Genomic DNA, 25,021 nt, shown 5'->3' with positions numbered 1-25,021 from the left:
ATGACAGATTAGATGATCTTACAGGAGAGTATTGTTATGTTGATTGGCAGCACAATAGAAGCCGCAATTTTGCATAGCAGCGAGAACGCGCTGAACAAGCGAAGGAGCTGGTCGAGACCCTCATATGCAAGTCAGATATCAAGAGACTCATCCAAAGTACATGAAAGCTGTTCGGATCATCAGGGCGAAGGGACATAATACCTCATAATACTCTACCCAACTTCGTCGGCAAATATTTCTGACACGACGTGATGATCCTGATGCGCAAAATGTGAAGGTGGAACTGGAAAAGCATACTTCAGTGAGAAGGGAGCAGAGGCCTAATTGGAAAGTCCTGGAATAAACATATCAGGAACATTTGCTGCGTAGTACAGGGCTGCTGAGCGCTGGTGGCTCGTTTATTTGCTCTGATTAGGATCGGAAGGCAATAGCTTTGACGCCCATTATATTGTGGCTGATATCTGGCATCTGCCACGCTTGTCGTCGGCCCCTGCACTGTCTATACGCCTTCTTCCCCTCCATCCTTCTCTATCTATATCATGGTGAGCGTTTCGTAACACTCACAAGTCCTATTATGTGCTGACTTGCTCAGAGTGACAACGCAGGTGCGCAGTAACCTCGCGCTAGTGCATTTCCGGGAAAGGTGCTCAGATCTCCGTCGGCGGGGCAGAATACAAGGAAGCCTTCGCGCTCTTCGACAAGAAAGGCACGGGCGCTGTGCAGCGAGAAGTTCTGGGTGACTTGTTGCGTGCGCTTGGCCAGAACCCTACGCAGGCGGAAGTGGCGGACATTATTGCATCGGCACCACGGGAAGGTGCGTTTCTGGCGTGTTGCAGAGGGTTTGGGTGCGTGCTGACCGTGCTGTGCGTCTTACTTCGCGTGCTCGTGGTGCGGAAATACTGGGTGTATGTGTGGTTGCCGTGTGCGAATGATGTGGATGGGCATGCAGTCGACTACAAGACCTTCCTCACGATCTTGAACCGACCGGACGGTTTCAAGCCTGCAGGAACACCTGGTGCGTGCCAGTCACGCGTTCCATACTACCGATCCCAACATTGAGACCGTTACTGTGCCACGCAATCCCGGTCATGTCATTCGCGTTGTGCATCACAGAGGAGTTCATCCGCGGCTTCCAGGTGTTCGACAAGGAAGGCAACGGCTTTATTGGAGCTGGCGAGCTCCGATATGTCCTCACACAGCTCGGCGAGAAGATGACAGACGAAGAAGTGGACGAGCTTCTGAAGGGCGTGCCTATTGGCCCGTGAGTGGTACCGCCTGAACGTCGTTCACGACCCTCGCGCTGACTTGCCTGATAACTTGACGTACTGCTTTCCAGCGATGGCAACGTGAACTATGAATCGTTCGTGCGCACAATTCTCAGCCAGTAGCCGTCTGCGCCGCCCTACTTGACGACCAGAGGCACGCAATATGATGGAAGCACGGCCGAGTTGTGTCGAGGCTGATGGATGCAGAGGGGAGCAGATGTATTACGACCCATATACGGTATACCCCTACACGCGAATGATCACTCATCACTGCTACAGGTGACAGAGAACATCAGGCTGTGAGTGCGAGGCGATTCTTGTGATGGACATGTTTGATCGCATGGCATATTCTGGACCCTTTGCTGGCTGTGTAAACCGGTAACGGCTTCAGTCCAGGCTGATCTACGTGGCTGATCGGATCATAGACTCAACTGAAATGGGAAAGCAGGTCCGCATGCTTTGTTTCATCGTAGACCATCATTCCGCGGCCTCCACTCGTTCATTGATCATCATGCTGTCATGTACACTAGGTTCTACGTTGGCGCGCAGGGCGAGCTGGCTCCATGTGGTGCTGAAGCGGCACCCTGCTGATGGCACTCAAATGAATTGCTTGCAACGAGACAAACAATATACGGCATAGGTTAAGCTACAATATCTATTTAATCTAGCAGTCGCCTATGGCATACAAGCACAACAGGCACCGACGTCAATACCATAGCTTAAGACACGAAGCACAAACACGCTCGAGCAACTCTACCTGGATCAACCGGGACCTCGAGCAGAAGCACTGAACATCAATTTCAGCAGCGAAAGCGAAGTGAAACACGAAAAGATGCCCTCCGCGGGGGCACCAGATGATCAGAGTCCGATAGAGAGGGAGAGAAGGATAAGGATAGTTAAAGTATGAGTGTGCGTTTTCTTACGAGCGCACTCGCTCAGCTGATATAGGTGGTTCCGAGCGAGGTGAGAGTGACATCGCTGTTGACGAGGTTGCCGGACTCGACCATGAACCAGGAGTATGTCTCGACGCCGTCGAGGTTGTCAAGGTACGAGACCATGCTGCTGAGGAAGCTCTCCTGCTGCGAGGTCGACCCGTCGTCGACACCGAACTGCGAATGGTTGCACGATCAATTTTGTTCCTATAAAAGCATACATAGCGTGAGAGACGCGTACCTCGGTAATCCACACGGGCTTGTCGAACTTATCGACAAAGCCGGAGGTGTACTCCTGATAATACGCTTCGTTCGATGCCGAGTCGTAGATGTGCATCGCGACGGCGTCGATCGTGCAGTCCGTGCAATTGCCGATGAACCATTCGAGCCACGCCTCACCCATGGGGGAGGCACCGTTGGTGACAGCGGGGGACACGAGTTTCGCCTTGCCTGCGAACGGCTCCATGTACGTCTTCCATGCGGCCGCCGCGGCCTCGGGGGTCATGTTTGCCTGCGAGTCGAGATCGGGCTCGTTGAAGCTGTATTGCAAAGGATTAATGCCAGTACGCACGTGCAGCGGGAAGAAAGACTCACGCGAGGAGGTAGGTCGCGCCATTAGCGATGGCAGTGTTTGCGTTATCCTCCCAGGAGTCAGTGTACTCCGACGCGTCGCTCCATAGCATAGGAATGTACGCCACGCCGTCCGGCAGAGAGCCGGAGTAGGACGAGCCCCAGTTATACGCCCAACTCGCTTGGCTCGATGTAAATGCGTTGGTCAAGGAAGCGTCGTTGAACGAGAGACCACGCTTGATGCCACTCGAGAACGCGGAGCTGCCGCTAGAGGTGCTCGTGGATGAAGGAGCCGAGCTACTGGCACTGTACGTGCGGGTTCGCGTCAATTGCGCAGCCCTGGTAACAGGCGCTATCAATTAGCACTCACGTCGCGCTGGCTGTCACCGAAGCCGTCGTGGTCGCAGAGTACGTCGCAGACACGCCAGAGCGGCGGACGTTCGCACCGCGGCGCTGATGCACCTCCTTGAGCTGCTTGAGGTTGGATATATGCGCGGCCTGCACCGAGCCGGCCAGGAGAAGGGCGAAAGAAACGATTGCAGCGGAGAACTTCATTTTGTTCTAGTTTATGTTGTCTAGTCGCGGTCTAACGAATGTCGGGTACAGGGAGAGTGGGGTAAAAAGAAAGACACGGCCGGATGGACGTCGGCCTGAACAGTGGACGGGAAGAGAGGAGGGACCGAGAGTGACAAGGACAACCGGGCTGCAGTGGATGTGCCTGTCTTTTATGCCCGGCGCTCAGCTCAGGGCGTTTCGCAGATCGACCGCCGTTTCAGGGTGGGAACGAGCCACGTGCGTCCAGTTGGTGTGGTTCCTGGGCTCAAGCGCTCGGCGTGCCCCGCGCGACTCAGCCTGTGATGAGCTCGCGAATGCAAGCGGCGGCTCTGTCGCATCGCGAGCTGGATGCGGAAATCCGCACAACGCATGAAGGCTAAGCGAGGGCGTACAGAACCGCTCCTTAGCTGCGGTTGTCAAGGAGAACTTGGATCTCTCTGTTGAGTTGATGAAACATAACATAAACATACTACTTGATTTGGGGGTGGTGACGCCCCGTTTGCAATACAACTCGCTCTGCGGCGATGTTCTAGACTGTAAGTATGTTGCGGCACAACGGTGGACTGCGCGGGTCGTCTTGCGATTGGCCATCAATATGAGTATAAGCTGCCTCGTTGGTCAGTTGAGCCAGAAGGCCTCAGCATGCCGAATTGCGGTGATAATTGACCATGAGCATTCAATATTCAGGTCCTCAGGGGATACACCAATGGTGGGGCCCTTGTGCCGACAAATGGTCGCAGCTCATCTGCCAGTTCTCTGTCGCGCCTTGTGCCAGTATCCAGCAGCGTCAACATACACATAGTGGTACTTACCGCATACACGGTCCTACGGGCCGCTACTAGTAGCGGAGATGACTCGCTGCCGACTTAAACGTGCCCGGAAGGAAGAGGGTTGAAGGCGAACAGGTGCCGAATGGAAAGGAATGCAATAGAATTCGCTGTGATAGCTATCGCGACATCATTATTGCCGGCATTCAGTATGTGAGATATCCAGGTCATGGCAGCCGAACTCACCGTTTCCATTGTTGGTGGCGCGACTTATTCGCAGAAGAGACACCGCTCCGTACGCAACGGTATAAGTACAAGATGCGCAGTAGCATTGCCATCCAGCTGTATCAGCGAAAGTTCTCTACAGAAGGAAGCAGACTACTCGAAATGAGCACGTGTGAGTCTATTCTGCATAGCGCTCAGGGCTAGAGAACTTCAGGCAATTTTGTACAGAAATGCATAGAACTTTGGCATGCACGTTGGAACGTAGAGGAATAGTAGAGGAATAGGTGGTACGTCACTTCGATCATGTGGCAGAGCCACTATAGCTAGATATCAGCCAACCCTTGGCGTTAGAATTGTTCAGAATCAAGGTCACTCAAAAACGTATTCGGGTCGAAAGTCATTCCTTATTTCTCTCTTCCTACACAGCCACCTGAGGGGGATCAAAGAGATCGGCGTATGAGCTTGAAGAAGCCAAATGCGCAGCGCCTGCATGGCTTTTTGCTCATTTACGCGCCTGGCACTGTACTTAAATATTGACACGGTCGATGACATTTGCATATAGGAGTCCAACATGCGTTTAAAGGTAGTTCGAATGCGAGTCGATGGCATAGCAAATTGAGCTTCAGCTGCCCAGCGGGTCGCGTCGCGGTCACGGAAACGCGTTCCATCACGCGCCTCGTGTCATCTGGTCACGTGGCGGTCCCAATGCGATGCCTGTGAGATTTCGATTGGGCTGAACGCCCATTCCTTAACACCAATCTCAGCCCTTACCTTCAGAAACACCCTTTTCCTGGAGGGTAAGATGAGCAATCAAGGAGTAATCGGAAATAACGGGAAGGAGAAGCAAACTACGGGGCAAACGCTCGAAATCGAGGATGAGGAGAAAAGACAGGATCGGATGCGTGAGCGCGTTTTACGACACTGTTGCGAAGCAGTTGCTAATCGAAGCAGATGAACTGCTGATGCGCCTGAACTCCTCATCCGGCGCAAGGAGCACCTTCGCCAGTGACCTAAGATTACCAAGGCTCGGCGAGGACACGCCGTTCGAAATGCCACCTCCCTCTGATCGTGAGTGACACACTCCTGCACACAGACTCTATCTTCGCTGAATATCCCCAGTCCTATCTCGGGTCCAGTCGTTTCTCCCCCAGCTAGCCGCATCGAATGCAGAGCTTCTCCGTCGAGCGCAAGAGGACCCTAACAGCGTCGATATCGAAAACGTCGAGAACGATGAGCGGTACATCGAGATGGTGCGTGCCAGATTCGTTGCTAAGCCCGCATATAGTCATCTTAATCAATGCATGACGTAGAATCTGGGGCTAGGCGTCTTCGAACAACGCGGAGAGCCAGTACCGGGACAGACCTTCGATGCCGAACTGCAAGAGTCGCACTCATCGTCCTCCTCGATATCATCTGAATCCAGCGCTAGCTCAGACTCGGACTCGGACTCGAGCAGCTCCTCATCGTCAAGCTCGGATTCTGACTCAAGCTCAGACTCCAGCTCGGAGGATGAAGCTAAGTCTGATGTAGACATGCACGACCCGGTGCCCCTTAGAAGACCGCTGAAGCCACTCCCGAAGCGGCAGAACCATTCGCGCCCCAGGATTGTTGTCTTGGACGAGCAGCCATCTGCGGATGCAAACGTAAAGAAATGATGATGACCAGCTTGATCCCCTCTTCTCTCCCTCTCCTTGCGCTTGCCCGATGGCATATCGCGCAGTCTACTGGCTGCGTCTATCACGTTTCAGTGGGCTGGCGAGGCCAGCGCTCAGATACCGAAGTGCGCTCGCTCGCAAGGCCTTCGGATGAGTTGCGACGCAGACTCGAAACGTCCGACACTGCCTTGTGGTTCCGTGTTGGTTTATAGCCTACATCCTCTCAATGTGCTTAAACATCTATGATACGACATATACCCACGCCCGCGCGACGCATCGCGTCGTTTGGGGTGACATTAATTACCGTATGTGACCGGATCCCACATGCTAGCCAAGTTTCTTTGCAATAACTAGTCGAGTCGTAAATAGTCTAATGGTCATCGTTCACGCGCCTTTTAATATGAGCGCGATGCCCTAACCCATCGCATAAAACGAAAGATCACTCTCGGCTCACATCACTGTATAGACGGCATCAGCAAAAGCAAGCAGCCACGCGACACGCAACTCACCGTCCGAAGAGCTTAACCTTGATCCAGTCTGTCGCGACAAGCGTGCGATTCCTCAGCGAAAAGAGCGTGCTTATGTACGCGCTGCGCCAGAAGAGGTACTAGAGTACCGGATCAGCTACAGCAAAGCAACAGGATGTGATCAACGTACCGTGGCTACACCCCCTGTCGCCAGCTAACAGCAGCATACAGTGAGTCGAATAACGTCGGGTTTACAGGAAGATCACTCACGTTGCCATTGAAGAACGGAAAGTCCGCAATGGCCTTGTCCGAGCCGATGTATCTGCAGGAGGATTAGCTCGGGTGTGCAGACATCCGAGAAACCCGCGGAACACTCACGCCAGCGAGCCCTGATGAGAATACTTGAAAGGCCGGAGATTTTCCACCTTCTTGAGCTGCTTTTCGATGTTGTGTTTCTCCGCCTCCCTTTCCTCCGTCACCGGCGCACTCTCCAAAGCATGCAATTGCGCCTCGAGCGCGTCCTTCTTCGCAATTTGCACAAGGATACGTGCGAGATACGAGCCCTGTTGCGACGCGACCTGGGCCGTAGCGGCGTACGATGTCGCGGCGCAGTCGCCGACCGCAAATATGCTCCCATCAGTACCAACCATACGGAGATGATCTACACCGACTTGTCAGTTTACTGCGGACAGGGTACAGCCAAAAATAGACGCACCATCGACTGTGATACCGCGCCTGTTCGTCTGGTACTGCGGGAGCTTGCCCATCAGGTCCTGTGTGACTTTGCGCAGCTTGTTGCCCTGTCAATGGCGACCGGGTTGCCGATTAAGTATAGGCGCAGAATATGTGCACGGGAAGCAACAGGCACTCACTGCAGCCCAGATGACAAGCCCGCACGGGATCTCGACAATGGTCTTGTCTGGCTTTTGGAGAACAACACTCTTCTCCTTGATTTCCTTCACCATAGTCTTGGTCAGGATGTCAATATTTTGCTCCTTGAACGTCGACTCGGTATACTCGATCAGCTGCTTGCTGAACATGGGGAGCACGGAAGGCAGCGCCTCGACGAGCGTGATGTGCACGCTGTTCGCGAGCTCGGGATACCATGACCGGAGATCTTCCTGTAACTATAATGAGTATGCACAGCGACATCCGTCGGGTAGGAACGGACCTCGAGGAAGTCGTGGATCTCACCGCTGGACAGGAAGTCAGTATGAATGATGGGTTGAAGACATATAAGTGCGTTGTCGCACCTGACTTCAATACCAGTAGGACCACCACCGACTACGACCATGTGAAGTAGCCGGTTAATTTCTTCTTGTGATTGGCCTGGGAAAGCGGCCGACTCTAAGCCTAGTAAGCCGTCAGATAACACTTCACACATCCATCAACTTTCCGCTCACAGTCCAGGAAGTGACGTTGCATCTTGCGTATGCAAATATTAGTTGAATTACCCACCAGTTATACAAAGACTCACCTTCTCTGCGTCCTCCAGTTCCTTCATGAAGCAAGCATGTTCTCGGACACCAGGGATATTGAAGGTCTGCACTTCCGCGCCGACAGCAAAGACCAGGTAGTCATAGCTGATAGTCGTATTCGAGACGAGTCCTTGGATCTCCGAGGTATCTACAGACAGTTCGATGCTAAATGTGCTGTTTTCTCTCTGGCAGAAGAGCACGCATACCTTCGAATTTGACCGTCTTCGCAATGGGCTGGGGATCAATGCAGGATTAGCTTCGAAGATCGTGAAGGCAGAACTCTTTCACGCACATCAACTTCCGTAGCAGATGCCTCGATCACGGCAACCTGTCGTTTTTTGTGTCGTGTGACGTAACGTGTCGCTGTATGTCATGTTAGTATTCTGAATGCGGGGGAGGTTTGAGCATCCACAGGAGTCGCTGGCGTGCTTCACTCGCAGAAAATACCCCGTGAGCAAAATTACATTCTTAGGCTGTTCTGCATGGGTAGGGGTGTCGTACAGGGAAAGGGTGATATGGATGTATGCGGATCGTGCAGCCGCCAACGGCCTGCGAATCACAACGTGCCGCCCGCGTCATTGTTCGAGAAACGTGTCACGGACGAGCTTGTGAAAATGACATCTAGAGAGAGTATACGCACGCTGAATGATGGACCGTGGGTTCAATGTTCCCACCGCAACGCTCGGCAAGAGCGGAGTGAACAAGAAATAATTCTTCGGGCTGATGACGATCTGCGAAGGTTGGTCAGATGTGCGATTCCAGCTTAATATAGTTGGGCCTTACGTACCACATTGTAATCGTCCGTCTCAAGCGTCTTAAGCACACTAGTCGCGCCCCAACCGCTCCCCAAGATGACGAGTGTCTTTTTCTCTGGGTCATGAGGGAGCTGGTGTCCCGGCAGCTTGTCCCGCTGCGCAAAGTAGTAGAAGAGACATGTCGTGCCAACGCTCAAGAGCGTGACGGTGCCGGTGATCTGAAGGAAGCGATTCCACGCGCGCTTGAAAAGTGGAGGGGGCGGAGCCTTCGCCACATTAGAAGGGAGATTAGAATATCAGGCTGGCCATCATAAAGTCTCGGTATTCGGACATACAATCGGTGCGGACTCTGTCGATGCGGGCCGTCTTATGAATAGCAGTCGGGTTTGGGTCGTGAGGACCGTCGGCCGAGACTTGACCAGGCTTCTTCCGACGACAAAGCGAGCTGGAACCGATTCGTTCTCAGTTGCACCGCTCCCACATCAGCTCATTTATTGGAACGCTTACCACGCGAGACTTGCATGATTAGGCTGAGCGACGGCGACGTCCCCCAGCGTCGAGGAGGGTATAAGTAGCGGGAAGGTAGAGTATGAGTTAAAGGAGCAGGCGGGGCGCGCAGTGACGTGCTGGTGCGGCGTCAGGCGCCGAATGTCGATCTGCACGATGCAGGACGTTCCGTTCCGACATCTCGCGGTGTTTTGCTCGAAGACAGCTCTGACACGTCTCACTATCTCCGACGTCGAGCGGATTTAGAGCAGAATGTAAGTGTTCATTGACCTCAAGGGAGTCATTGACGCGTTCATCTCCCCCTTTTTTCCGGCTGTGTCGAGATTTCTTTTCTGCAAGACCTCAGAGGAGTTCTCTGATCGACTTCGCTGCAGAAACGTCGTGCTCCTCGTTCTATATATTGGCGCTTGGACAACCTACAAGTGTTGTCTCTGACTGCTCTGTTCTCCTCGAACCTCGGAGCTCTCGCGACGGGCATCCGAGACTGACCGCGTGCTCCTAGGCGCCACGTCGGATTGTTCTACTTCCAGGGCACTGACTATCCGTCGCGAACGGAATAACGCTGTGCTAGCGTCTTGAGAGGGCGGTGGTTCCATGTCATCTGTCATTGCGGTAGACGAGATGGTCCGCATTGGTTCAAGGTGAAGTCTCACGGAGGTCCACGGAGGTGAGCAGTGACTTTATGCCCCGCAAGGCCTGAAGGCCGCACGACCCGTTAGCAGTGTTTGTACACTAAACTGTAATAGGCACAATCGAGGAAATGATAATTACCTTCGTTGCCTAGATCGAGTTCATCATGTGGAATCGTTCTTCTTGATCTTCCGACCCAGTGTGATTCAAGCAGTTGGTAACTTTTCAATTATTCGAGGCAATGCACAGTGAGCTGCGTGCAATTCGCATACAACTGGTGTACATTGAAGCGTTGAAAGGTTAGGTTGGACATTTCCATGTCAATACTCATGACTTGAGGATCTTCACATCGATAGCACCGGTGGCAGTGTTCAACGGTTTGTATCAGACAAATGCATGGAATGAGCAAATCTTTTTAACAATTTATATACCGCCGAAGGTGGTCGAAATGTGGCTAAATACATGGTGCAGCGCAGGACTACATCTAGTAGAGGTGGAGGAAGAGGGGTACAAGGTACCACAGACCCGGCAACTTAGCCAGGGTCGTGGGGTGGAATGAGCATTGAAATTTTGAAAACTGGTTCTTCTATCTGGCTCCAGCCACCGTGACTTACTGCCTTTCTCTCTCAACATGGGTTCTTGTTGTGTGAAGTGCTCCCAAGTATGCCATCGGCAACCAGATATCTAAGGCCCTTACAGGTCGACCGAAGATTTATTGGCGTAGAGGACACTATCAAATTGGGGTGTTCTTTGTCACTCCGACCATGCACACCGATGTACTAGGTGGACTTGTAATATTGACTATGCTCGAGTCCGACTTACGTTTCAACGCACTTCGGGACGCGACGCGACAGAGCGCGACTTAGTATGGATCGTCGCGTATCACGTGATACCGTAATCTGCAATGAGTCGAAATCGTCGACGATTCATTCTGTCCGCCACTTGCGGGTTGTCCTCATCTCTCCATTTTGCCATCTCCGAGTCCTTCAGGGAGACATATCCGCATCTTCCCGCTAAAGGTCGCGTAAAAACCTAGATTCGAGTGAGTTCTGAGTTCTGGGAAGTTCTCAACGATGTGCACAAACTAACGTGAGCTTCCCACCTGGCTCGATGTAGAGCGCGGCGCCTCTCGTAGATAACTGCTGTTCATAGGCGAGTTTTATAAACAGCGTCTGTCTGGTCTGTCGAGGGAAACTTGTCGGGCGGTGCAATTCAGACATCCCGAACAATCGGAGCACCTCATCTGCCACCCTTTGGGGGTCATCATTATCCGCAACTAGTTGACGCCGGTCTATTAATCTGGCGTGGAATCGCGCTCAAAAGCAGAAGCACACAGTTTAAAAGCGGAAGCACAGAGTTTACACCCCATCTTCACAATGTCTCTCGCAGAGGTGCAAAAGGTCTCCATCCTCGGGAAAGAGTCCATCCATTGCGGGTTCCACCTTGTATCGTACATCGTCGAGACCATTCTCACGACTCTCCCGTCACCTACCTATGTCCTAGTCACCGACACCCATGTAGCCGACCTGCACCTTCCCGCATTCCAGGTCGCCTTCGACGAGCGAAAGGTGTCATCACAGGCACGCTTCCTGAGTTATGTCGTTCCGCCTGGCGAGACGAGCAAGAGTCGCGAGGCGAAGGCTGAAATCGAGGATTATCTCCTTATGAGCAAGTGTACGCGCGACACGGTCATCCTTGCACTCGGAGGAGGCGTCATTGGCGACCTTGTCGGCTTCGTCGCTGCAACCTTGTAAGTGCCTTGTCTGTCGAATGTTTTGTTTGAATTTTATTCGTTTCGTAGCATGCGTGGCGTGCGTTTTGTGCAAATTCCGACAACGTTGCTCGCGATGGTGGACTCGAGCGTGGGCGGCAAAGTTGCTATTGACACCACCCACGGCAAGAACCTCATCGGCGCTTTCTGGCAGCCGGAGTACATTTTTATAGACGCGGCATTCCTCGAGACGCTGCCCGCTCGCGAGTTCTCAAATGGCATGGCAGAGGTAGTCAAGGTGTGCAGATCGTTTTAAGAGAGTGACGTAATGCTCACTATTCAGGCAGACTGCAGCCATCTGGAACGAAAATGAGTTCGCCGCACTTGAATCTCGCTCCGCTGAGATATTTGCAGCTATTCAGACGCCATCGAAGGATCATTCAGGGCGCACTCGTGCGACGCGTTCAGCTGCGCAAGAGCTGCTTCTCTCTGTTATCGTCGGCTCTATCTCCGTGAAGGCCCACATCGTCACCATCGACGAGCGCGAAACTGGCCTAAGGAACCTCGTCAACTTTGGACACACCATTGGGCATGCAATCGAAGCCATACTAACGCCAACGATCCTACATGGAGAGTGCGTGAGTATCGGCATGATATTGGAAGCTGAGGTTGCACGGCAGCTCGGCGTGCTTAACCAGATCGCCGTCGGTCGCCTCACGCGCTGCCTCAAGGCGTACAACCTTCCCGTGTCGCTCTCGGATCCGCGCATCGCGAACCTTCCCGCGGCGCGTGGACTCACCGTGGAGAAGCTGCTGGACATCATGAAGGTAGACAAAAAGAATAGCGGCCCACAGAAGAAAATCGTAATCCTCTCAAGGATCGGGGCTACGTTTGAGCAAAAGGCGACGAACGTGGCAGATGGCGTTATCGAGAAGACCCTGTCGGAGGCTGTCAAGATCGTGCCTGGTTTACCCGCAAAAAGCCCCATCCGCATGTCGACCCCGGGTTCGAAAAGTATCTCGAACCGCGCGCTGCTTCTTGCGGCCCTGGGTGAGGGGACGTGTAGGCTGAAGAACCTGTTATACTCTGATGACACGCAGGTCATGATGAATGCGCTTGTGGAGCTCAAAGGAGCGAGCTTCTCTTGGGAGGATGCCGGCGAGACGTTGGTTGTCAAAGGCGGTGAAGGCTCCCTGTCCATTCCCGCCAGGGGAAAGGAGATCTACCTCGGGAATGCGGGAACCGCAGCGCGCTTCCTCGCCACGGTCTGCACGCTCGCTAAGGCATCCGAGCTCGGAGAGAGGACGGTGATAACAGGAAACGCGCGCATGAAGCAGCGCCCGATTGGTCCTCTCGTAGACGCGCTGCGCGCCAATGGCAGCGACATCAGCTACCTCGAGTCGCAGGGTTGCCTTCCGCTCTCAGTTGCCCCGGCAGGCCTCAAGGGCGAACACATCCGCCTCGCAGCGAATGTCTCGAGCCAATATGTCTCGTCCATCCTCCTTTGCGCACCGTACGCCAAAGAGCCGGTCACGCTGGAGCTCGTCGGAGGCCAGGTCATCTCGCAGCCTTACATCGACATGACGATCGCGATGATGAAATCGTTCGGCGTCGACGTCGTGCGCGCGGTGGACGAGGCGACGGGCAAGCCACGTGACGTCTACCGCATCCCGAAGGCAGTGTATAAGAACCCGCCGGAGTACAACATCGAGAGCGATGCGAGCAGTGCGACCTACCCCCTTGCTATCGCCGCTATCACCGGCACGACGTGCATGATTATGAACATCGGTTCTGCGTCGTTGCAGGGCGATGCGCGATTTGCGAAAGAGGTGCTCGAGCCGATGGGCTGCCAGGTTGTGCAGACGGAGACGGAAACCACTGTGATTGGGCCGCCGATCGGGAAACTGAGGGCACTCGGTCTTGTCGATATGGAGCCGATGACGGACGCTTTCTTGACTGCGTCTGTTGTGGCTGCTGTCGCTACCATGCCACCCGAAAAGGGACGTGAGCTCACAGACGGCTCGAGGCCAACGACGACGCGGATCATCGGTATCGCAAACCAGAGGGTGAAGGAATGCAACCGCATCAGAGCTATGATTGACGAGCTAGGTTGGTGACAAAAACATTCTCTATTCACTTCTTCTGATGTTCAACCGACAATCTAGCAAAGTTTGGTGTGGAGACCAAGGAGCTAGATGATGGTCTCGAGATTTACGGCAAAGCGATCCCAGAATTGAAGACAGGTATTAGCGTGCATTGTTACGATGATCATCGTGTGGCTATGGCCTTCAGTGTCCTGGGTGTGGTCGCCGCGGGAACCATCCTCGAGGAGAAACGCTGTGTCGAAAAGACATGGCCCAATTGGTGGGATGACCTTCAAAACAAGGTAATATCTCCATTGCGTGATATATGTCAAATATGGCTCATTTAGTGACTTGCAGATTGGCCTGGAAGTAGAGGGTGTCGAGCTCCCGCTCTCAGATTCCGCTGCTTCTGCTAGTCAGTCCACTGAGAACTACTCATTGGCCTCCGTGGTCGTCATCGGCATGCGTGGTTCGGGCAAGACTTATATCGGCGAGCTTGCTGCTTCCATTCTGGAGTGGCAGTTCGTGGATGCAGACCTCTACTTTGAGCAGAAGCACAAGACAGGTGTACGCGACTTCGTGCTGAAGAATGGCTGGTCTGCGTTCCGGGCTGCTGAGACGGAGATTCTCAAAGAGCTGCTGAGGGAGTACCCGAAAGGGCACATCATCAGTCTCGGTGGCGGCATTGTGGAGACGCCTGCCGCACGAGATCTGCTCAAGCAACACGCGAAGGAGGGTCCAGTCGTGCATATAGTACGCGAGATTGGCGAGGTCGTCAAGTATCTCGGAGAGGAGACGCTTCGTCCTGATTATGGAGAACCAGTCTTAGACGTCTTCAAGCGACGAGAGCCTTGGTTTGCTGAATGCTCCAGCTATATCTTTATCAACAACACAGGCATGCTCAGCGGCGCTCAGGAGGATAAAACGGTTGACGGAATAGAGAAGCTGACTACCACTCCATCACCATCGCCTAATGGCACCCGCGACGAAGTAGAACGCTTCTTTAATCACATCACAGGCAAGCGTCCGAACCTTGTGCCTACGACAGCAGCAGGCAGCAGGACATACTTCTTGTCACTCACGCATCCTGACATCATTCCTGCTCTTCCATATATTGACGAGCTGATTGCGGGCGTGGATGCCATCGAGCTACGTGTGGATCTACTTCGATCGCAGCGAAACTTCGACGAACCCGGGCCTTTCATCCCCCCTGTATGGTACGTTAATAATCAGATCGCTGCCCTCAGGCAAGTGACCTCACTGCCGATCGTCTTCACTGTTCGCACCGCCTCCCAAGGCGGGCAATTCCCCGATTACTTGGAGAAGGAGGCTTTCGAATTGTTCCACAACGCCATTCGTTTGGGTGTCGAGTACGTCGATGTCGAGATTTCTTGGTCAGAGAGACAGATACAGGACCTCGTATCGCGGAAAGGCCACTCGCAGATCATTGCGTCCTGGCACGACTGGAGTGGCAACATGCGCTGGGACGGCAAGACCGTGGAAGCCAAGTATCGCGTTGCGGATTCGTTCGGTGATATAGTCAAGTTGGTCGGAAAGGCAAATGATCTCGAGGACAACCTCGCTCTGTACGCATTTGCGTCGCGCATGCGCTCGTCTCTCGGAGTTAAACCGTTGCTCGCTATCAATATGGGTGTCGAGGGCCAGCTCTCCCGGATCTTGAACCCGACGCTAAGCCCCGTCTCTCATCCTCTGCTTCCGACGAAAGCAGCTCCTGGCCAGCTCTCATTCGCTGAAATTCAAACGGCTCTTCATCTTATCGGACAAATGCCTCCCCGACGGTTCTATCTCTTCGGCAACCCTATCTCGCATTCCATGTCGCCGACACTTCACAACACTGCTTTCCAACTGTTGGGCATGCCACATACCTATGAATTGCTTGAGACAGAGAGCGTCGGCGAAGAAATCAAGGCAGCTCTGGCGTCTCCTGACTTTGGTGGTGCTTCGGTCACCATTCCATTCAAGCTTGCCGTCATGCCTTTGTTGGATTCTTTGTCATCTGAAGCAGAGGCTATTGGTGCTGTCAATACGATAATTACTCGTAAAAGTGCAGACGGTTCTTTGTCCTTACACGGCGATAATACGGACTGGCTCGGGATCCTAAGGTGCATTCGCTCGGCCTTGCCCAGAGGCGTGCTCCAGCCAAGCGCTGCGCTCATCATCGGGGCGGGCGGTACTTCTCGTGCCGCCATCTATGCATTGCACAGATTGAAGACCAAACGTATCTATCTGTTCAACAGGACGAGGAGCAGTGCGGAAGCTCTCGTGAAGGCGTTCCCGAAGGTCCCCATCGATATCATCGAGGAGCTCGGAGCCTGGCCCGAAGATGGGCCGCCTCCCATGGTCATCGTGTCCACGGTCCCTGCAACGGCGACAACCACTGACCCTTACGTCAAAGATGCGCTGTACTTGCCCTCAACGATATTCCCGTTCGAAGGAGAAGGAGTCGTGGTTGACATGGCGTACAAGCCTGTCGAGACGCCGCTTCTCGTGCTAGCTGCGAATGAAGCGAGGAGATTCAAGCGTATTCGAGGTATCCAGGTTTTGCTTGAGCAGGGATACCTACAACTTCATCTATGGACCGGAAGACACTGCCCGAAGAGCGCTGTTGCTAAGGAGGTCTGGAATGCCTATGTAGCCGTGAACGAGTAAAGGTGTCTCGACGATAAATGAGAAGCCCGTGCTCGATTATACGAAGCTTTGTATCATCTTACGGCATGTTGAATAGAGGACCTACTCATAGCTGATACCTCCAAAGCGGATGAATGAAAGCAAATATGTCTATACTAACGAAGCGATGCCATGTAGAGAACAAGGCGCAATTATTTGCCTTCATAGAAAGCAACAATCTCAGGCCCTCCAACAACACCAAAACATTCTGCAAGGTGTAGGATCCCAACATCAATAAGCCGCTCAGCACTAAGCATCCACGCTACTGAAATCTCATCGATGCGACCCTCTTGACTTTCCACCACACCTTGTGAGCCACATTCTCCAACTTTGGGCCTTTCTCTTCGTCGAAGGATCGGCCCGGATTTACAACATTATCGGCAGCAGGTATTATGCGGACTCGCCTATGCGCCTCCTGGAGCTCGGGCGACATCCATCGGAACGAAATGAAGGCATCATCCGAGCCGCTACGATCGAGCGGCTTCCCTACTGGAATAGCAACGTGTACTTTCTTTGGTACGATTGTCAAAAATGGGTGAGCATAGTTCACAAGGTTGCGCATTCACTGTGGCGGCACACCTTGTAATGCTTCATACGGCGTGCCTCCATGCCGGGACCGGGGCATTCCCGACGAGCAAGCTTCTCCCAATCACTAGATGCCGTTAGAAGTAGGTTTAGACCGACGATCATCCCTCATCTAATGCTCACATGGACAGAAAGTATGGATGTGTCTTGAGGTTTTGCGCAGATGCTCGCTTCTCAGGGTTCTTCTCGAGCATCTAGCAGCAAATGGACACGGTGAGATTAGTACTCGCAGGTGATCACCTCACGGCAGAGACTTACTTTCCGCAGGAGATCCCTAGCATCTTCGCCAATCTCTACCTCGACTCCATTGATCTTGAACTCCAAGGGCTGCAGAACCGTCCGCCTGAATAGCTCCTTCGTGCACAGCTCGCGATCCAGGCCGAAGGGGAGCTGCGTGGAATGCACTTCGTCATGGCATTACGCGCATCGTTATCTTTCCGAGACTGACCTTGCCAGTGAGCATCTTGAATATGACAACACCTGCCGCCCAGATGTCCGCCGGATACGAGTAGGAAGGGCCCGCGTAGACCTCGGGCGCCATGTATCCTGCCGTTCCGCACATCTTGCGTGTAGCCTCAGGCAAGAAGTCCCGTGACCGCGTGCGATGTTTCTCGTTCTCTTCGGCTTCTTGCTTTTCCATTGCCACGGGCATGTCAATGGTACCGGACGCGAGTTCGGAGAATAGGGAAGTAGAGCTAGTGTCGGACTCCCATGGATGCGCCCCAAACGCCCTTGCGATGCCAAAATCGGCGAGGACCAAATGTCCTGCGGCATCAATGAGAAGGTTTTCCGGCTTGAAGTCACGGTGGATGATGCGATGGATATCATGCAGTAGTGAGAGTATATGGATCTGCACGTAACGCGTTTAGCAGTTATAGAAGAACCTATGTATTGGCAGACATGCTCGCTCACAATCTCGGCCGCAAACTGGAGTGCATCGGTAGAAGGCATTGGCTTCCGCCGCGCCATCTCGGTCCAGAGGTCACCTTTGGGCGCGTATTCCTGGTAGAGTGCGAAATTCAGATAAGTACAACTCTCGGCATACGATGATGCTATATGCGTACCGTCACGAAGAAGAAACTCTCCGAGTCCTCGAATGTAGCGTCGAGCCTCAGAAACCATCTCTCCTGTCTTATCCCATTCAATATTCTATCACCGCCCATCCCGATCCGGCGCATGACGTCTCGCTCTTTGAAGACTCGCTTGCGCGCTGACTCCCTAAGGCCAACTTTCCTGACGATTTTGAGCGCATAGCGCTCTCCTGAGGCCGTGTGGCGCGCGAGCAAAACAGTGCCTTGCCCGCCCTTGCCGAGCAACTTGATAGCCTTAAAGTCACCAGCATCGAGCGTTATAGATAAGGAATTCGATGCAAGCGACGATGCGGGCACATAGGATGGGAATGAAGAGGCCAGAGACGATGGAGACGATGATGGATCGCAAAATGGAGACGAGAACGATGCCGGCGATGGGAACTGATCACAAAATGGAAAGGAAGAGCTTTTAGAGGTAGCCAAGCATGCTCCGATGCCATCTATAGCTGACAAGAGCTCAGTGTCACAAAATGTCTTAAATAATATGCACGTCAGTAAATCCCTCAGGTGTGACTGAGGCGAGAGTACTTACTACGCCGGTTTCTACAGTCAGATAGTTCGGAGAATATGGCACGTTGAGAGAACTATCGCAGGAAGTAAGAGCTTCAACAAAGCCGAGACTATTTGGTGGCAGAAGTAGGTCCGTGCTATCGTTTCCGGACTGACGACCGAAAACCTGGGAATTGGGTCACGTAAATGCCAATGTAGATGAGGCGTCTGCTATTCAACGAAAGAAATACACGCACAGAAACTCGTTGCGTGCTGCGTTCCGGATAGAGCATGTCTTTGAAGTCCGCTGGAGTCGAATGCTTCGAGTTCGAGCCATCAATACTTGAGCACGTTGCCACAAGAAATCGAGGAATCCGAGAGAGACTCACTTCAGTCTTGACCTTGATGTTCTCCTTGTCATCTTCGCTCTGGGTTTGAGATTTAAGCGTCTCGTATGGCGAGGCGAAGAGCATAGACTTGGTGCGGCGACGAGTAAAAAGCATCGAGTTGAACTTGTGGACCATCTTGATGAGTTCAGGGAGGATCTAATCTATCAAAGTCGGTCGTTCGGGATGAAGAGAGGCTGCGTAAATAGAAGGGGGGGCACTCATGAGGGACTTTGTCAGTAGGCTGACCGTTTCAATGTTCATCAGAGGCTGACGGGACTATGTGTGAAAATTGGTTTCAGTCCGCCATGAAACCTATTCGAGCCCTTATTACGTGGCCTTGTGATAGAGGATACACCAAGTAGCAGTATATAGTGTTCTCAATATACTGGTACTGGTGCAAACCCTCGATGACAAGGTGTCCCCGGGACTGTCGTCAAAATTTGACTTGTACTAGCTGATCATGAAAGACGTTGTTGTTGGAACGCTTTAATAGGAACGAACATACTTAAAGCCTGCTGTCCATCATAATTGTTCCATCATGCGTGCAGTCAGCAAACGCGAAGGCCAAAGAAGAAAGCTGTTGCTCGACGTTTATTGTACGAGGTGAATCCATGCCAGAATACTGCTGCATGCTCAACAAGCAATGTTATGGGAACGCAGTCAAGTCCATATTCTAGATGATTATTGGGAATCAGAGTCCAGGGGCTGTTTGAAGTTTCGAGTTGAGAGAAAAAATGGTCAAGTGGCGGAAGGCTTTTGAAGTTGTTTGCTTGAAGCTTGGAACTAGCCTTGAAGCTTCGAAGACTTGACTGATGATACGTTGCAACTTGCATACGTTGAAGATGCAGCCAACATGTCACCATCCAGTATATTAGCCTTAGCAGTTGCCCTATCTTGCCCTTTCCCACTGCCAGGCTCTTAGCGCTCGAACAACATGGGCAACGCACGCTCCGCGTTGACAACGATCCTAGCTCAGTATCCTACTTCACCTCACTCGACAGAAGTGTACTTTGTGTTTGAAACCGCTGTGCTCGCCAGAAACCCAACATGTTCACTGACATGCGATATCCTGGTAAACAAACCACCGTGGCCCTTGTGGCGAGGTCGATGGTCTAATGTGTCCCAAAGGGTATCCTTCGACGTCTTTTCCTCAGTCGCTTTCATACTCTTGAGCGGAAACTTTTGTCTACTGTGGTCCTCGTAATTCACATCTGCTGGAACTCTCTCTGCCGAAGGGGCTGCGAGTAGCGTTTCTCTTGCTATCTTGGTTCGACAGCGATACGATATCATAGCCTTCTTGTATACTTCAGTGTAAAGTGGAACACTCTGTCTCCGCCATCTATACGTGGACGCGTTATCTAACCGGAGGGCTCCACTCAAAGCAACGGGCTATCCAAAGCAAGGCGTATACCTATGGTCAGGACGTCATAATCTACGGAAGAGCATCGACGAGCCGATTTGACAAGCAAGGGACTATCGCATGTCCAGCAGCGACCATATTTCAGGTCGCGACGTTATTCCGCTATTGACTGATCGCAAAAGCATACCCGCTGAGCGCTTCGTCTTGTGGGGAAGCTATGGCAAATGGAGATATATTGTCTCTGTTTGTGCAAGGCCGCGATGTGATGGTGGCAGGGACCGGAGTGCGGTATTCTCAAAGTATATTCACATCGGACGGGACTGTGCTCGCGATCTCAATTGGCTACAGGCAGAGTAGGACAAGTGCGAACAGTTGCGCTAAGGATGCATATAGTTTGGTGGCTTCTGACGGTGGGTTCCGATGCACGCTACTCCTGTTCGATGAGTGAATGTCTAGACACTCAAAAGGGTACATTGAAAAGGGTACATCATACCTCCCAAAACCGTCGTGCCGTAAATTCGCAGAGGACCCGAACGCACGGTGAGTATCAACTGATACATGATGGTTTTGGTCCTCATCACTGCATTCTCCAATTGCAGGCCCTGCATATCACATCAACCTGTATTTGTCCACATTGATACGGTGACTTTTGCACAGTGATGACACCGCGGTCCGCGATATCTGTGTTGCTCAAGTATAATTACGTACACGATATGAGCCCTAATTATTGACTCGCATTGTCGAAGGACTCGAAGCTAGGAAGTTTAAGGACTCGAGCAAGCACAAAAGCAAACAGCTCATCCCCATCCTGCCTGGAATCTGGACTCGAGAAAAAAGTTCCCACTGCTCTACTAAACTTTTCAGAGACTGCGTTACCGAAGCTGGAGGATCCCGTCAAGAATTCGTTTCGGAATGCAGGACCTGTATTGTTCCATGAAGCGCTCTCTGCCATTCCGCTCGACAGCACACCCTTTGCAGTAAAACGCTCGTCACATTGGATACGAATCGGCTTTGTTAGAGCGGCGATTTCATTTACCACCATCCGAGCAGCATCTGTGATATATCAACAATGAGACCCGAGTACGAGCGCCAGCGCCAAGGCCTTGCCATTTAGTCGTCCATTTATTGAATGGTGCAACTCCGAGCAGCATTCCAAGCCATTCAAGATGCCCGCTAAGACGACTTACACTGACGTGCTCATCGTCGGCGCTGGGCCGGCAGGACTCATGAGCGCAGTATGTTTGAGCCGTCTCGGTATTTCTTTCAAGATTATTGATAGACGGTATGTTGGTGTATCACAACCTCACCATCCATTCGTCTTTAACATTCATTTGGTAGACTTCCTGGCGAGGCCGCAGGACATGCTGATGGCATTCAACCCAGGACGACGGAGATTTGGGATACGCTAGGTATGGGCGATAGATTGAGGAAGATAGGCGTGAAGATGTGTCAGATGGTATTGAATAGTTGCAATGGACTGCGAAACTCATCTGACGCTATTTACGTTGAACAGGCTATGTACACTGCCAACGAAGACAATACTGGTGTGCGGGTCAGTATCATCATGGGAATATGTGCAGCATGTTGATATTTACGTCGGTACAGTTGACCGGCCAAACACCTAACTCGAACGTACCTGGCACTAAATATCCATACGAGGCACCCACCAAGTTATTTCTTCTTGAGTGCCACTGATCTCGGGAGTAGATAATCCTACGCACGGAAGACATCGAAGGAATCATGACTGATACTATCGCAACGTATGGCGTAAGAGTGCAGCAGCCGACTGTACCGCGAAAACTGGTAGTCCTCGACAATTTAAATTCCACAGACGGATATCGCGTAGAGGCTAGTGGCTGTTTTGGATACTGTACACTCATGAATCCTCACGCTATCCTTTCACAGATCACTTGTGTCAACCTGAACGCAGACCGCGTGCGTGAAGGTCAAGTGCCTTTACGAGAGAGGGGCTCGGTCGCGGAGGATCCCTCCTATATCAACAATGTCGAAGTATTCCGTGCGAAATACGTAATCGGATGTGACGGTGAGTCTAACATAATGTTCATCCTCAAATCCGAATTAGATTTAACAAAAACAGGCGCACACTCCTGGGTACGCGGCCAGTGTGGGATCGCAATGGACAGTAGCGATGCTGGTGAGAGCCTTTCGACTAGATTCCGTTTGGGCCGAGCTCAATCATGACGTTGCAGGTGTCTCATGGGGTGTCATTGACTTCACTCCAGTCACCAACTTGCCAACGCCTCGTGCGAAGAACATTATACAGTCGCCGCTTTCCGGGATATTAGCAGTGAGACTCTGTATTCTTCTTCACGGCTGATGCTAAAGGAGAGCTACGGCGGAAGACCATCCCTCGTCCGGATGACACCATGCGGATCTACGCAGCCTGGAAGGAGAACACAGCTGTCACGAACGAAATGCAGCTCGCTGCCATGATGGAGTCCAAGTTACCAGAGGTATCTTTATGTGTTTCAACGCGATAACTCCGATCGTGCTCATAGTTGTCCTAAAGTTCATCAAACGCGCCTTTCTGCCATACCAGTTCGAAGTCAAGGACATAACGTGGTGTGGGCAGTATACTGGTGAAGTAACGTCCGATCTGATTCGTGATGGACTCTCATAGCAAATACCATGACAGTCGCCCAACGTGTTGCCTCATCCTTCTCGTATGCGGATTGCGTCTTCATCGCCGGCGATGCGTGTACGTACTCCTGTGAAGCAGGGACCCTTTCATTTCATCAACTTTACTACAGGTCACACGCACTCACCCAATGCGGGACTAGGTGCTAACGCATCTATGTCTGACGCATACAATCTAGGTGATCAATTGTGCATGCCCGTTGTCCGATGGGCTGATGTCTCAAATCTCTCTAGCATGGAAGCTAGCCTACGTACTCCACGGATGGAGTAATTTGGATATGTTAGGGACATACGAGGCAGAACGTAGGCCCTGCAGTGTCGAGCTTATTGAGCTTGACAAGAAGATCCATGAACTCGATGCACTGGACGGTGCGTATCCGGAGGAATACGTTAGGTATGGCTCTACCTTTTTCGTTCGACTATCTAAAGCTTTATTGAATCAACTGTATTCAGACTGTTGCAACGTCAGAGAATGTTTGCAACGTCAGTTGTTCTTTTTCTAGCGTTCATGTTCTGACTGGCTCACCCATACCGCAGAGGGATTGGGCTGGAATACAGATCTCGGCTTACGGAAAACACTTTCCAGAGCCTCATACCTGGGCTGCTACTGGGACAGCGTATACCTCCGGGCGACATCTTGCGATATCACGACTGGAATCCGTGTGATCTGCAAGATCTGCTACCTTATAGTCTGAGTTTCAAGCTGATCCTGTTCCCGGGAGACGTGATCGAGAATATCCCTCGGCACCGGCTTCTTGACTTTCTCTCGGTTCTTGAAGGCACGTTGACGGCACACATTGGAAAAGAACTCGAGGTAGCCGCGATTCTCAACGTCAAAAAGGCCGCCTTTCAAACTCTTCCGCAACTTTCTGAGATCCTTCCAAGTACACGGTATGGCATTCATTTTAGTTAGGGAGCGGCCCTCAGCTGATGAACATCGTCTAGGATATACCTCGACGATCGGTTGATATCAACAACTCCTGAACATCAGGGTCGGCTTCATGAGTCGCTGGGCATCCGAAGGGATTTCGCCGCTGCCGTTCTAGTCAGACCTGATGGGTATACTGCTATGATTTTGCCTATGGACCGCGACGGGGTACGAAGGATTAGGAATTACGTGAGATCGTTGAGCAGTAGGGACGCAATTGTGCTGCAGACACCCTCGGGATTGGCGGCGCGTCTATAATGATATTGTGGCCAGGCCTCGATTGCAGGGCGATAGGCTAATCATTCATCACCTTTGTCGAGATACAATATCAGGCTCGCTCGCGAAGCCTGTGAGCAGTGATCCTTGGTGTGTGAATAACAAATCAAAGTGAGCATAGACTCTCACTGATCAAACTTCTAGTGCATGAATTTACCTAGCCTTATGCCCTATATGTATCCAGAGACGCTAGTACTTCTCTTCGCCTGAGGCAGTGAGATGCGGCTACGTCCAGATACTCCCTCCTCTTTGGCTGGCTCAGGTTTGTCTAGGCATCATTATCCTGTTCCGCGCGCCTAGTATCATTCAAATATCCAAGTCCGACACCTCGGGCGAAGTCTCACGTTTATATGAAAATCTGACAGACATGATCATGAGCGCCCCGCGTCATATGTAGCCTGGAGCATCTCATTCCCAGTGGCCATGTGATGCTTGACTCAATAATATTTAAGGCTGAGACACGGACCTCAATGCTCATCGTATCGGTCATATGGGATGCTGCTCTGAACTGTAACGTCATCGACAGACCACTAGGTAGGTGCAAGAAAACAATGCACAAGAAGGAACGTTCTGAAGCATTATAGATTGCCTTTGGCGATTGTCCCTTCGGAAATACCAATGAACGCACCACGGTGCGTCGGTGATCGGCCTGCGTATGCGGATATCCCCCGTGATAGAGTTACTCCCCAATGGCAATCTGTATCCACCGAGCGTTGTCTGTCTCCTGCAATACTTGCTTACAGTCCTGACACTGGCCGTACATGTCTGGAGGTATTGCCCTACCCCCGAAGCCTGCCGGACACAATCTCGAGCAGAGCTTGTCTCGATTCGATGCATTGTACGGACGTTCAACCATGTGACCGCAAGGTGCTGCCCCATGCGCTCCTTTTACAAAATGCGGGAACGAGGCCACGTCATGATGTTTGCCTCTGTCGGCATCCCGTAAAGAACCCCCC

General features: G+C 52.2%; 8 protein-coding genes across 8 annotated transcripts; 4 read left to right on the top strand and 4 right to left on the bottom strand.

Moving 5' to 3' along the window:
* Nucleotides 1-443: 443 nt before the first annotated feature.
* LAESUDRAFT_725754 (EF-hand protein) lies at nucleotides 444-1,499 on the top strand. Its single transcript, XM_040908885.1, has 6 exons — nucleotides 444-542; nucleotides 593-605; nucleotides 671-814; nucleotides 950-1,015; nucleotides 1,114-1,261; nucleotides 1,337-1,499. The coding sequence occupies exons 1-6, from the start codon at nucleotides 540-542 to the stop codon at nucleotides 1,386-1,388; spliced, it is 426 nt and encodes a 141-aa protein (XP_040764405.1). The 5' UTR covers nucleotides 444-539; the 3' UTR covers nucleotides 1,389-1,499.
* A 299-nt stretch (nucleotides 1,500-1,798) lies between these two features.
* Nucleotides 1,799-3,502, bottom strand: LAESUDRAFT_679149 (glycoside hydrolase family 128 protein). Its single transcript, XM_040905696.1, has 4 exons — nucleotides 3,138-3,502; nucleotides 2,792-3,073; nucleotides 2,439-2,736; nucleotides 1,799-2,374 (listed from the first exon to the last, which is right to left on the bottom strand). Exons 1-4 carry the CDS (start codon nucleotides 3,320-3,322, stop codon nucleotides 2,201-2,203), a joined length of 939 nt encoding a protein of 312 aa, XP_040764404.1. The 5' UTR covers nucleotides 3,323-3,502; the 3' UTR covers nucleotides 1,799-2,200.
* LAESUDRAFT_147443 (uncharacterized protein) lies at nucleotides 3,414-4,374 on the bottom strand. Its single transcript, XM_040901353.1, has 3 exons — nucleotides 4,336-4,374; nucleotides 3,990-4,268; nucleotides 3,414-3,928 (listed from the first exon to the last, which is right to left on the bottom strand). The coding sequence occupies exons 2-3, from the start codon at nucleotides 3,996-3,998 to the stop codon at nucleotides 3,506-3,508; spliced, it is 432 nt and encodes a 143-aa protein (XP_040764403.1). The 5' UTR covers nucleotides 3,999-4,268; nucleotides 4,336-4,374; the 3' UTR covers nucleotides 3,414-3,505.
* A 742-nt stretch (nucleotides 4,375-5,116) lies between these two features.
* Nucleotides 5,117-5,969, top strand: LAESUDRAFT_653184 (uncharacterized protein; the record flags this gene model as incomplete). Its single annotated transcript, XM_040904400.1, has 4 exons — nucleotides 5,117-5,216; nucleotides 5,266-5,382; nucleotides 5,434-5,564; nucleotides 5,625-5,969. 4 exons carry the CDS (start codon nucleotides 5,117-5,119, stop codon nucleotides 5,967-5,969), a joined length of 693 nt encoding a protein of 230 aa, XP_040764402.1.
* Nucleotides 5,970-6,216: 247 nt separating this feature from the next.
* On the bottom strand, nucleotides 6,217-9,392 carry LAESUDRAFT_147295 (FAD/NAD-P-binding domain-containing protein). The gene is made up of 17 exons (XM_040901352.1): nucleotides 9,177-9,392; nucleotides 9,005-9,114; nucleotides 8,702-8,935; nucleotides 8,555-8,645; nucleotides 8,207-8,277; nucleotides 8,121-8,148; nucleotides 7,914-8,062; nucleotides 7,840-7,861; nucleotides 7,690-7,789; nucleotides 7,608-7,632; nucleotides 7,309-7,557; nucleotides 7,152-7,236; nucleotides 6,815-7,097; nucleotides 6,707-6,758; nucleotides 6,627-6,650; nucleotides 6,479-6,576; nucleotides 6,217-6,427 (listed from the first exon to the last, which is right to left on the bottom strand). Exons 1-17 carry the CDS (start codon nucleotides 9,190-9,192, stop codon nucleotides 6,409-6,411), a joined length of 1,656 nt encoding a protein of 551 aa, XP_040764401.1. The 5' UTR covers nucleotides 9,193-9,392; the 3' UTR covers nucleotides 6,217-6,408.
* A 1,357-nt stretch (nucleotides 9,393-10,749) lies between these two features.
* LAESUDRAFT_725749 (Pentafunctional AroM protein) lies at nucleotides 10,750-16,674 on the top strand. The gene is made up of 6 exons (XM_040908884.1): nucleotides 10,750-10,848; nucleotides 10,923-11,556; nucleotides 11,608-11,815; nucleotides 11,865-13,626; nucleotides 13,683-13,903; nucleotides 13,959-16,674. Exons 2-6 carry the CDS (start codon nucleotides 11,183-11,185, stop codon nucleotides 16,269-16,271), a joined length of 4,878 nt encoding a protein of 1,625 aa, XP_040764400.1. The 5' UTR covers nucleotides 10,750-10,848; nucleotides 10,923-11,182; the 3' UTR covers nucleotides 16,272-16,674.
* Nucleotides 16,552-18,382, bottom strand: LAESUDRAFT_700001 (kinase-like protein; the record flags this gene model as incomplete). Its single annotated transcript, XM_040906399.1, has 7 exons — nucleotides 17,939-18,382; nucleotides 17,787-17,876; nucleotides 17,323-17,724; nucleotides 17,133-17,264; nucleotides 16,998-17,068; nucleotides 16,869-16,941; nucleotides 16,552-16,800 (listed from the first exon to the last, which is right to left on the bottom strand). Exons 1-7 carry the CDS (start codon nucleotides 18,050-18,052, stop codon nucleotides 16,552-16,554), a joined length of 1,131 nt encoding a protein of 376 aa, XP_040764399.1. The 5' UTR covers nucleotides 18,053-18,382.
* A 2,693-nt stretch (nucleotides 18,383-21,075) lies between these two features.
* LAESUDRAFT_147053 (uncharacterized protein) lies at nucleotides 21,076-24,266 on the top strand. The gene is made up of 18 exons (XM_040901351.1): nucleotides 21,076-21,283; nucleotides 21,352-21,485; nucleotides 21,542-21,659; nucleotides 21,717-21,755; nucleotides 21,809-21,862; nucleotides 21,911-22,051; nucleotides 22,109-22,247; nucleotides 22,302-22,358; nucleotides 22,414-22,511; nucleotides 22,567-22,677; nucleotides 22,734-22,803; nucleotides 22,860-22,922; nucleotides 22,975-23,040; nucleotides 23,096-23,255; nucleotides 23,315-23,344; nucleotides 23,399-23,752; nucleotides 23,807-24,176; nucleotides 24,250-24,266. The coding sequence occupies exons 2-17, from the start codon at nucleotides 21,370-21,372 to the stop codon at nucleotides 24,045-24,047; spliced, it is 1,857 nt and encodes a 618-aa protein (XP_040764398.1). The 5' UTR covers nucleotides 21,076-21,283; nucleotides 21,352-21,369; the 3' UTR covers nucleotides 24,048-24,176; nucleotides 24,250-24,266.
* The last annotated feature ends 755 nt before the right edge of the window (nucleotides 24,267-25,021 follow it).

This window comes from Laetiporus sulphureus, assembly GCF_001632365.1.
Source record: "Laetiporus sulphureus 93-53 unplaced genomic scaffold LAESUscaffold_19, whole genome shotgun sequence".
NCBI classification, from domain to species: domain Eukaryota; kingdom Fungi; phylum Basidiomycota; class Agaricomycetes; order Polyporales; family Laetiporaceae; genus Laetiporus; species Laetiporus sulphureus.
This window is presented reverse-complemented; position numbering and strand designations above follow the sequence as displayed.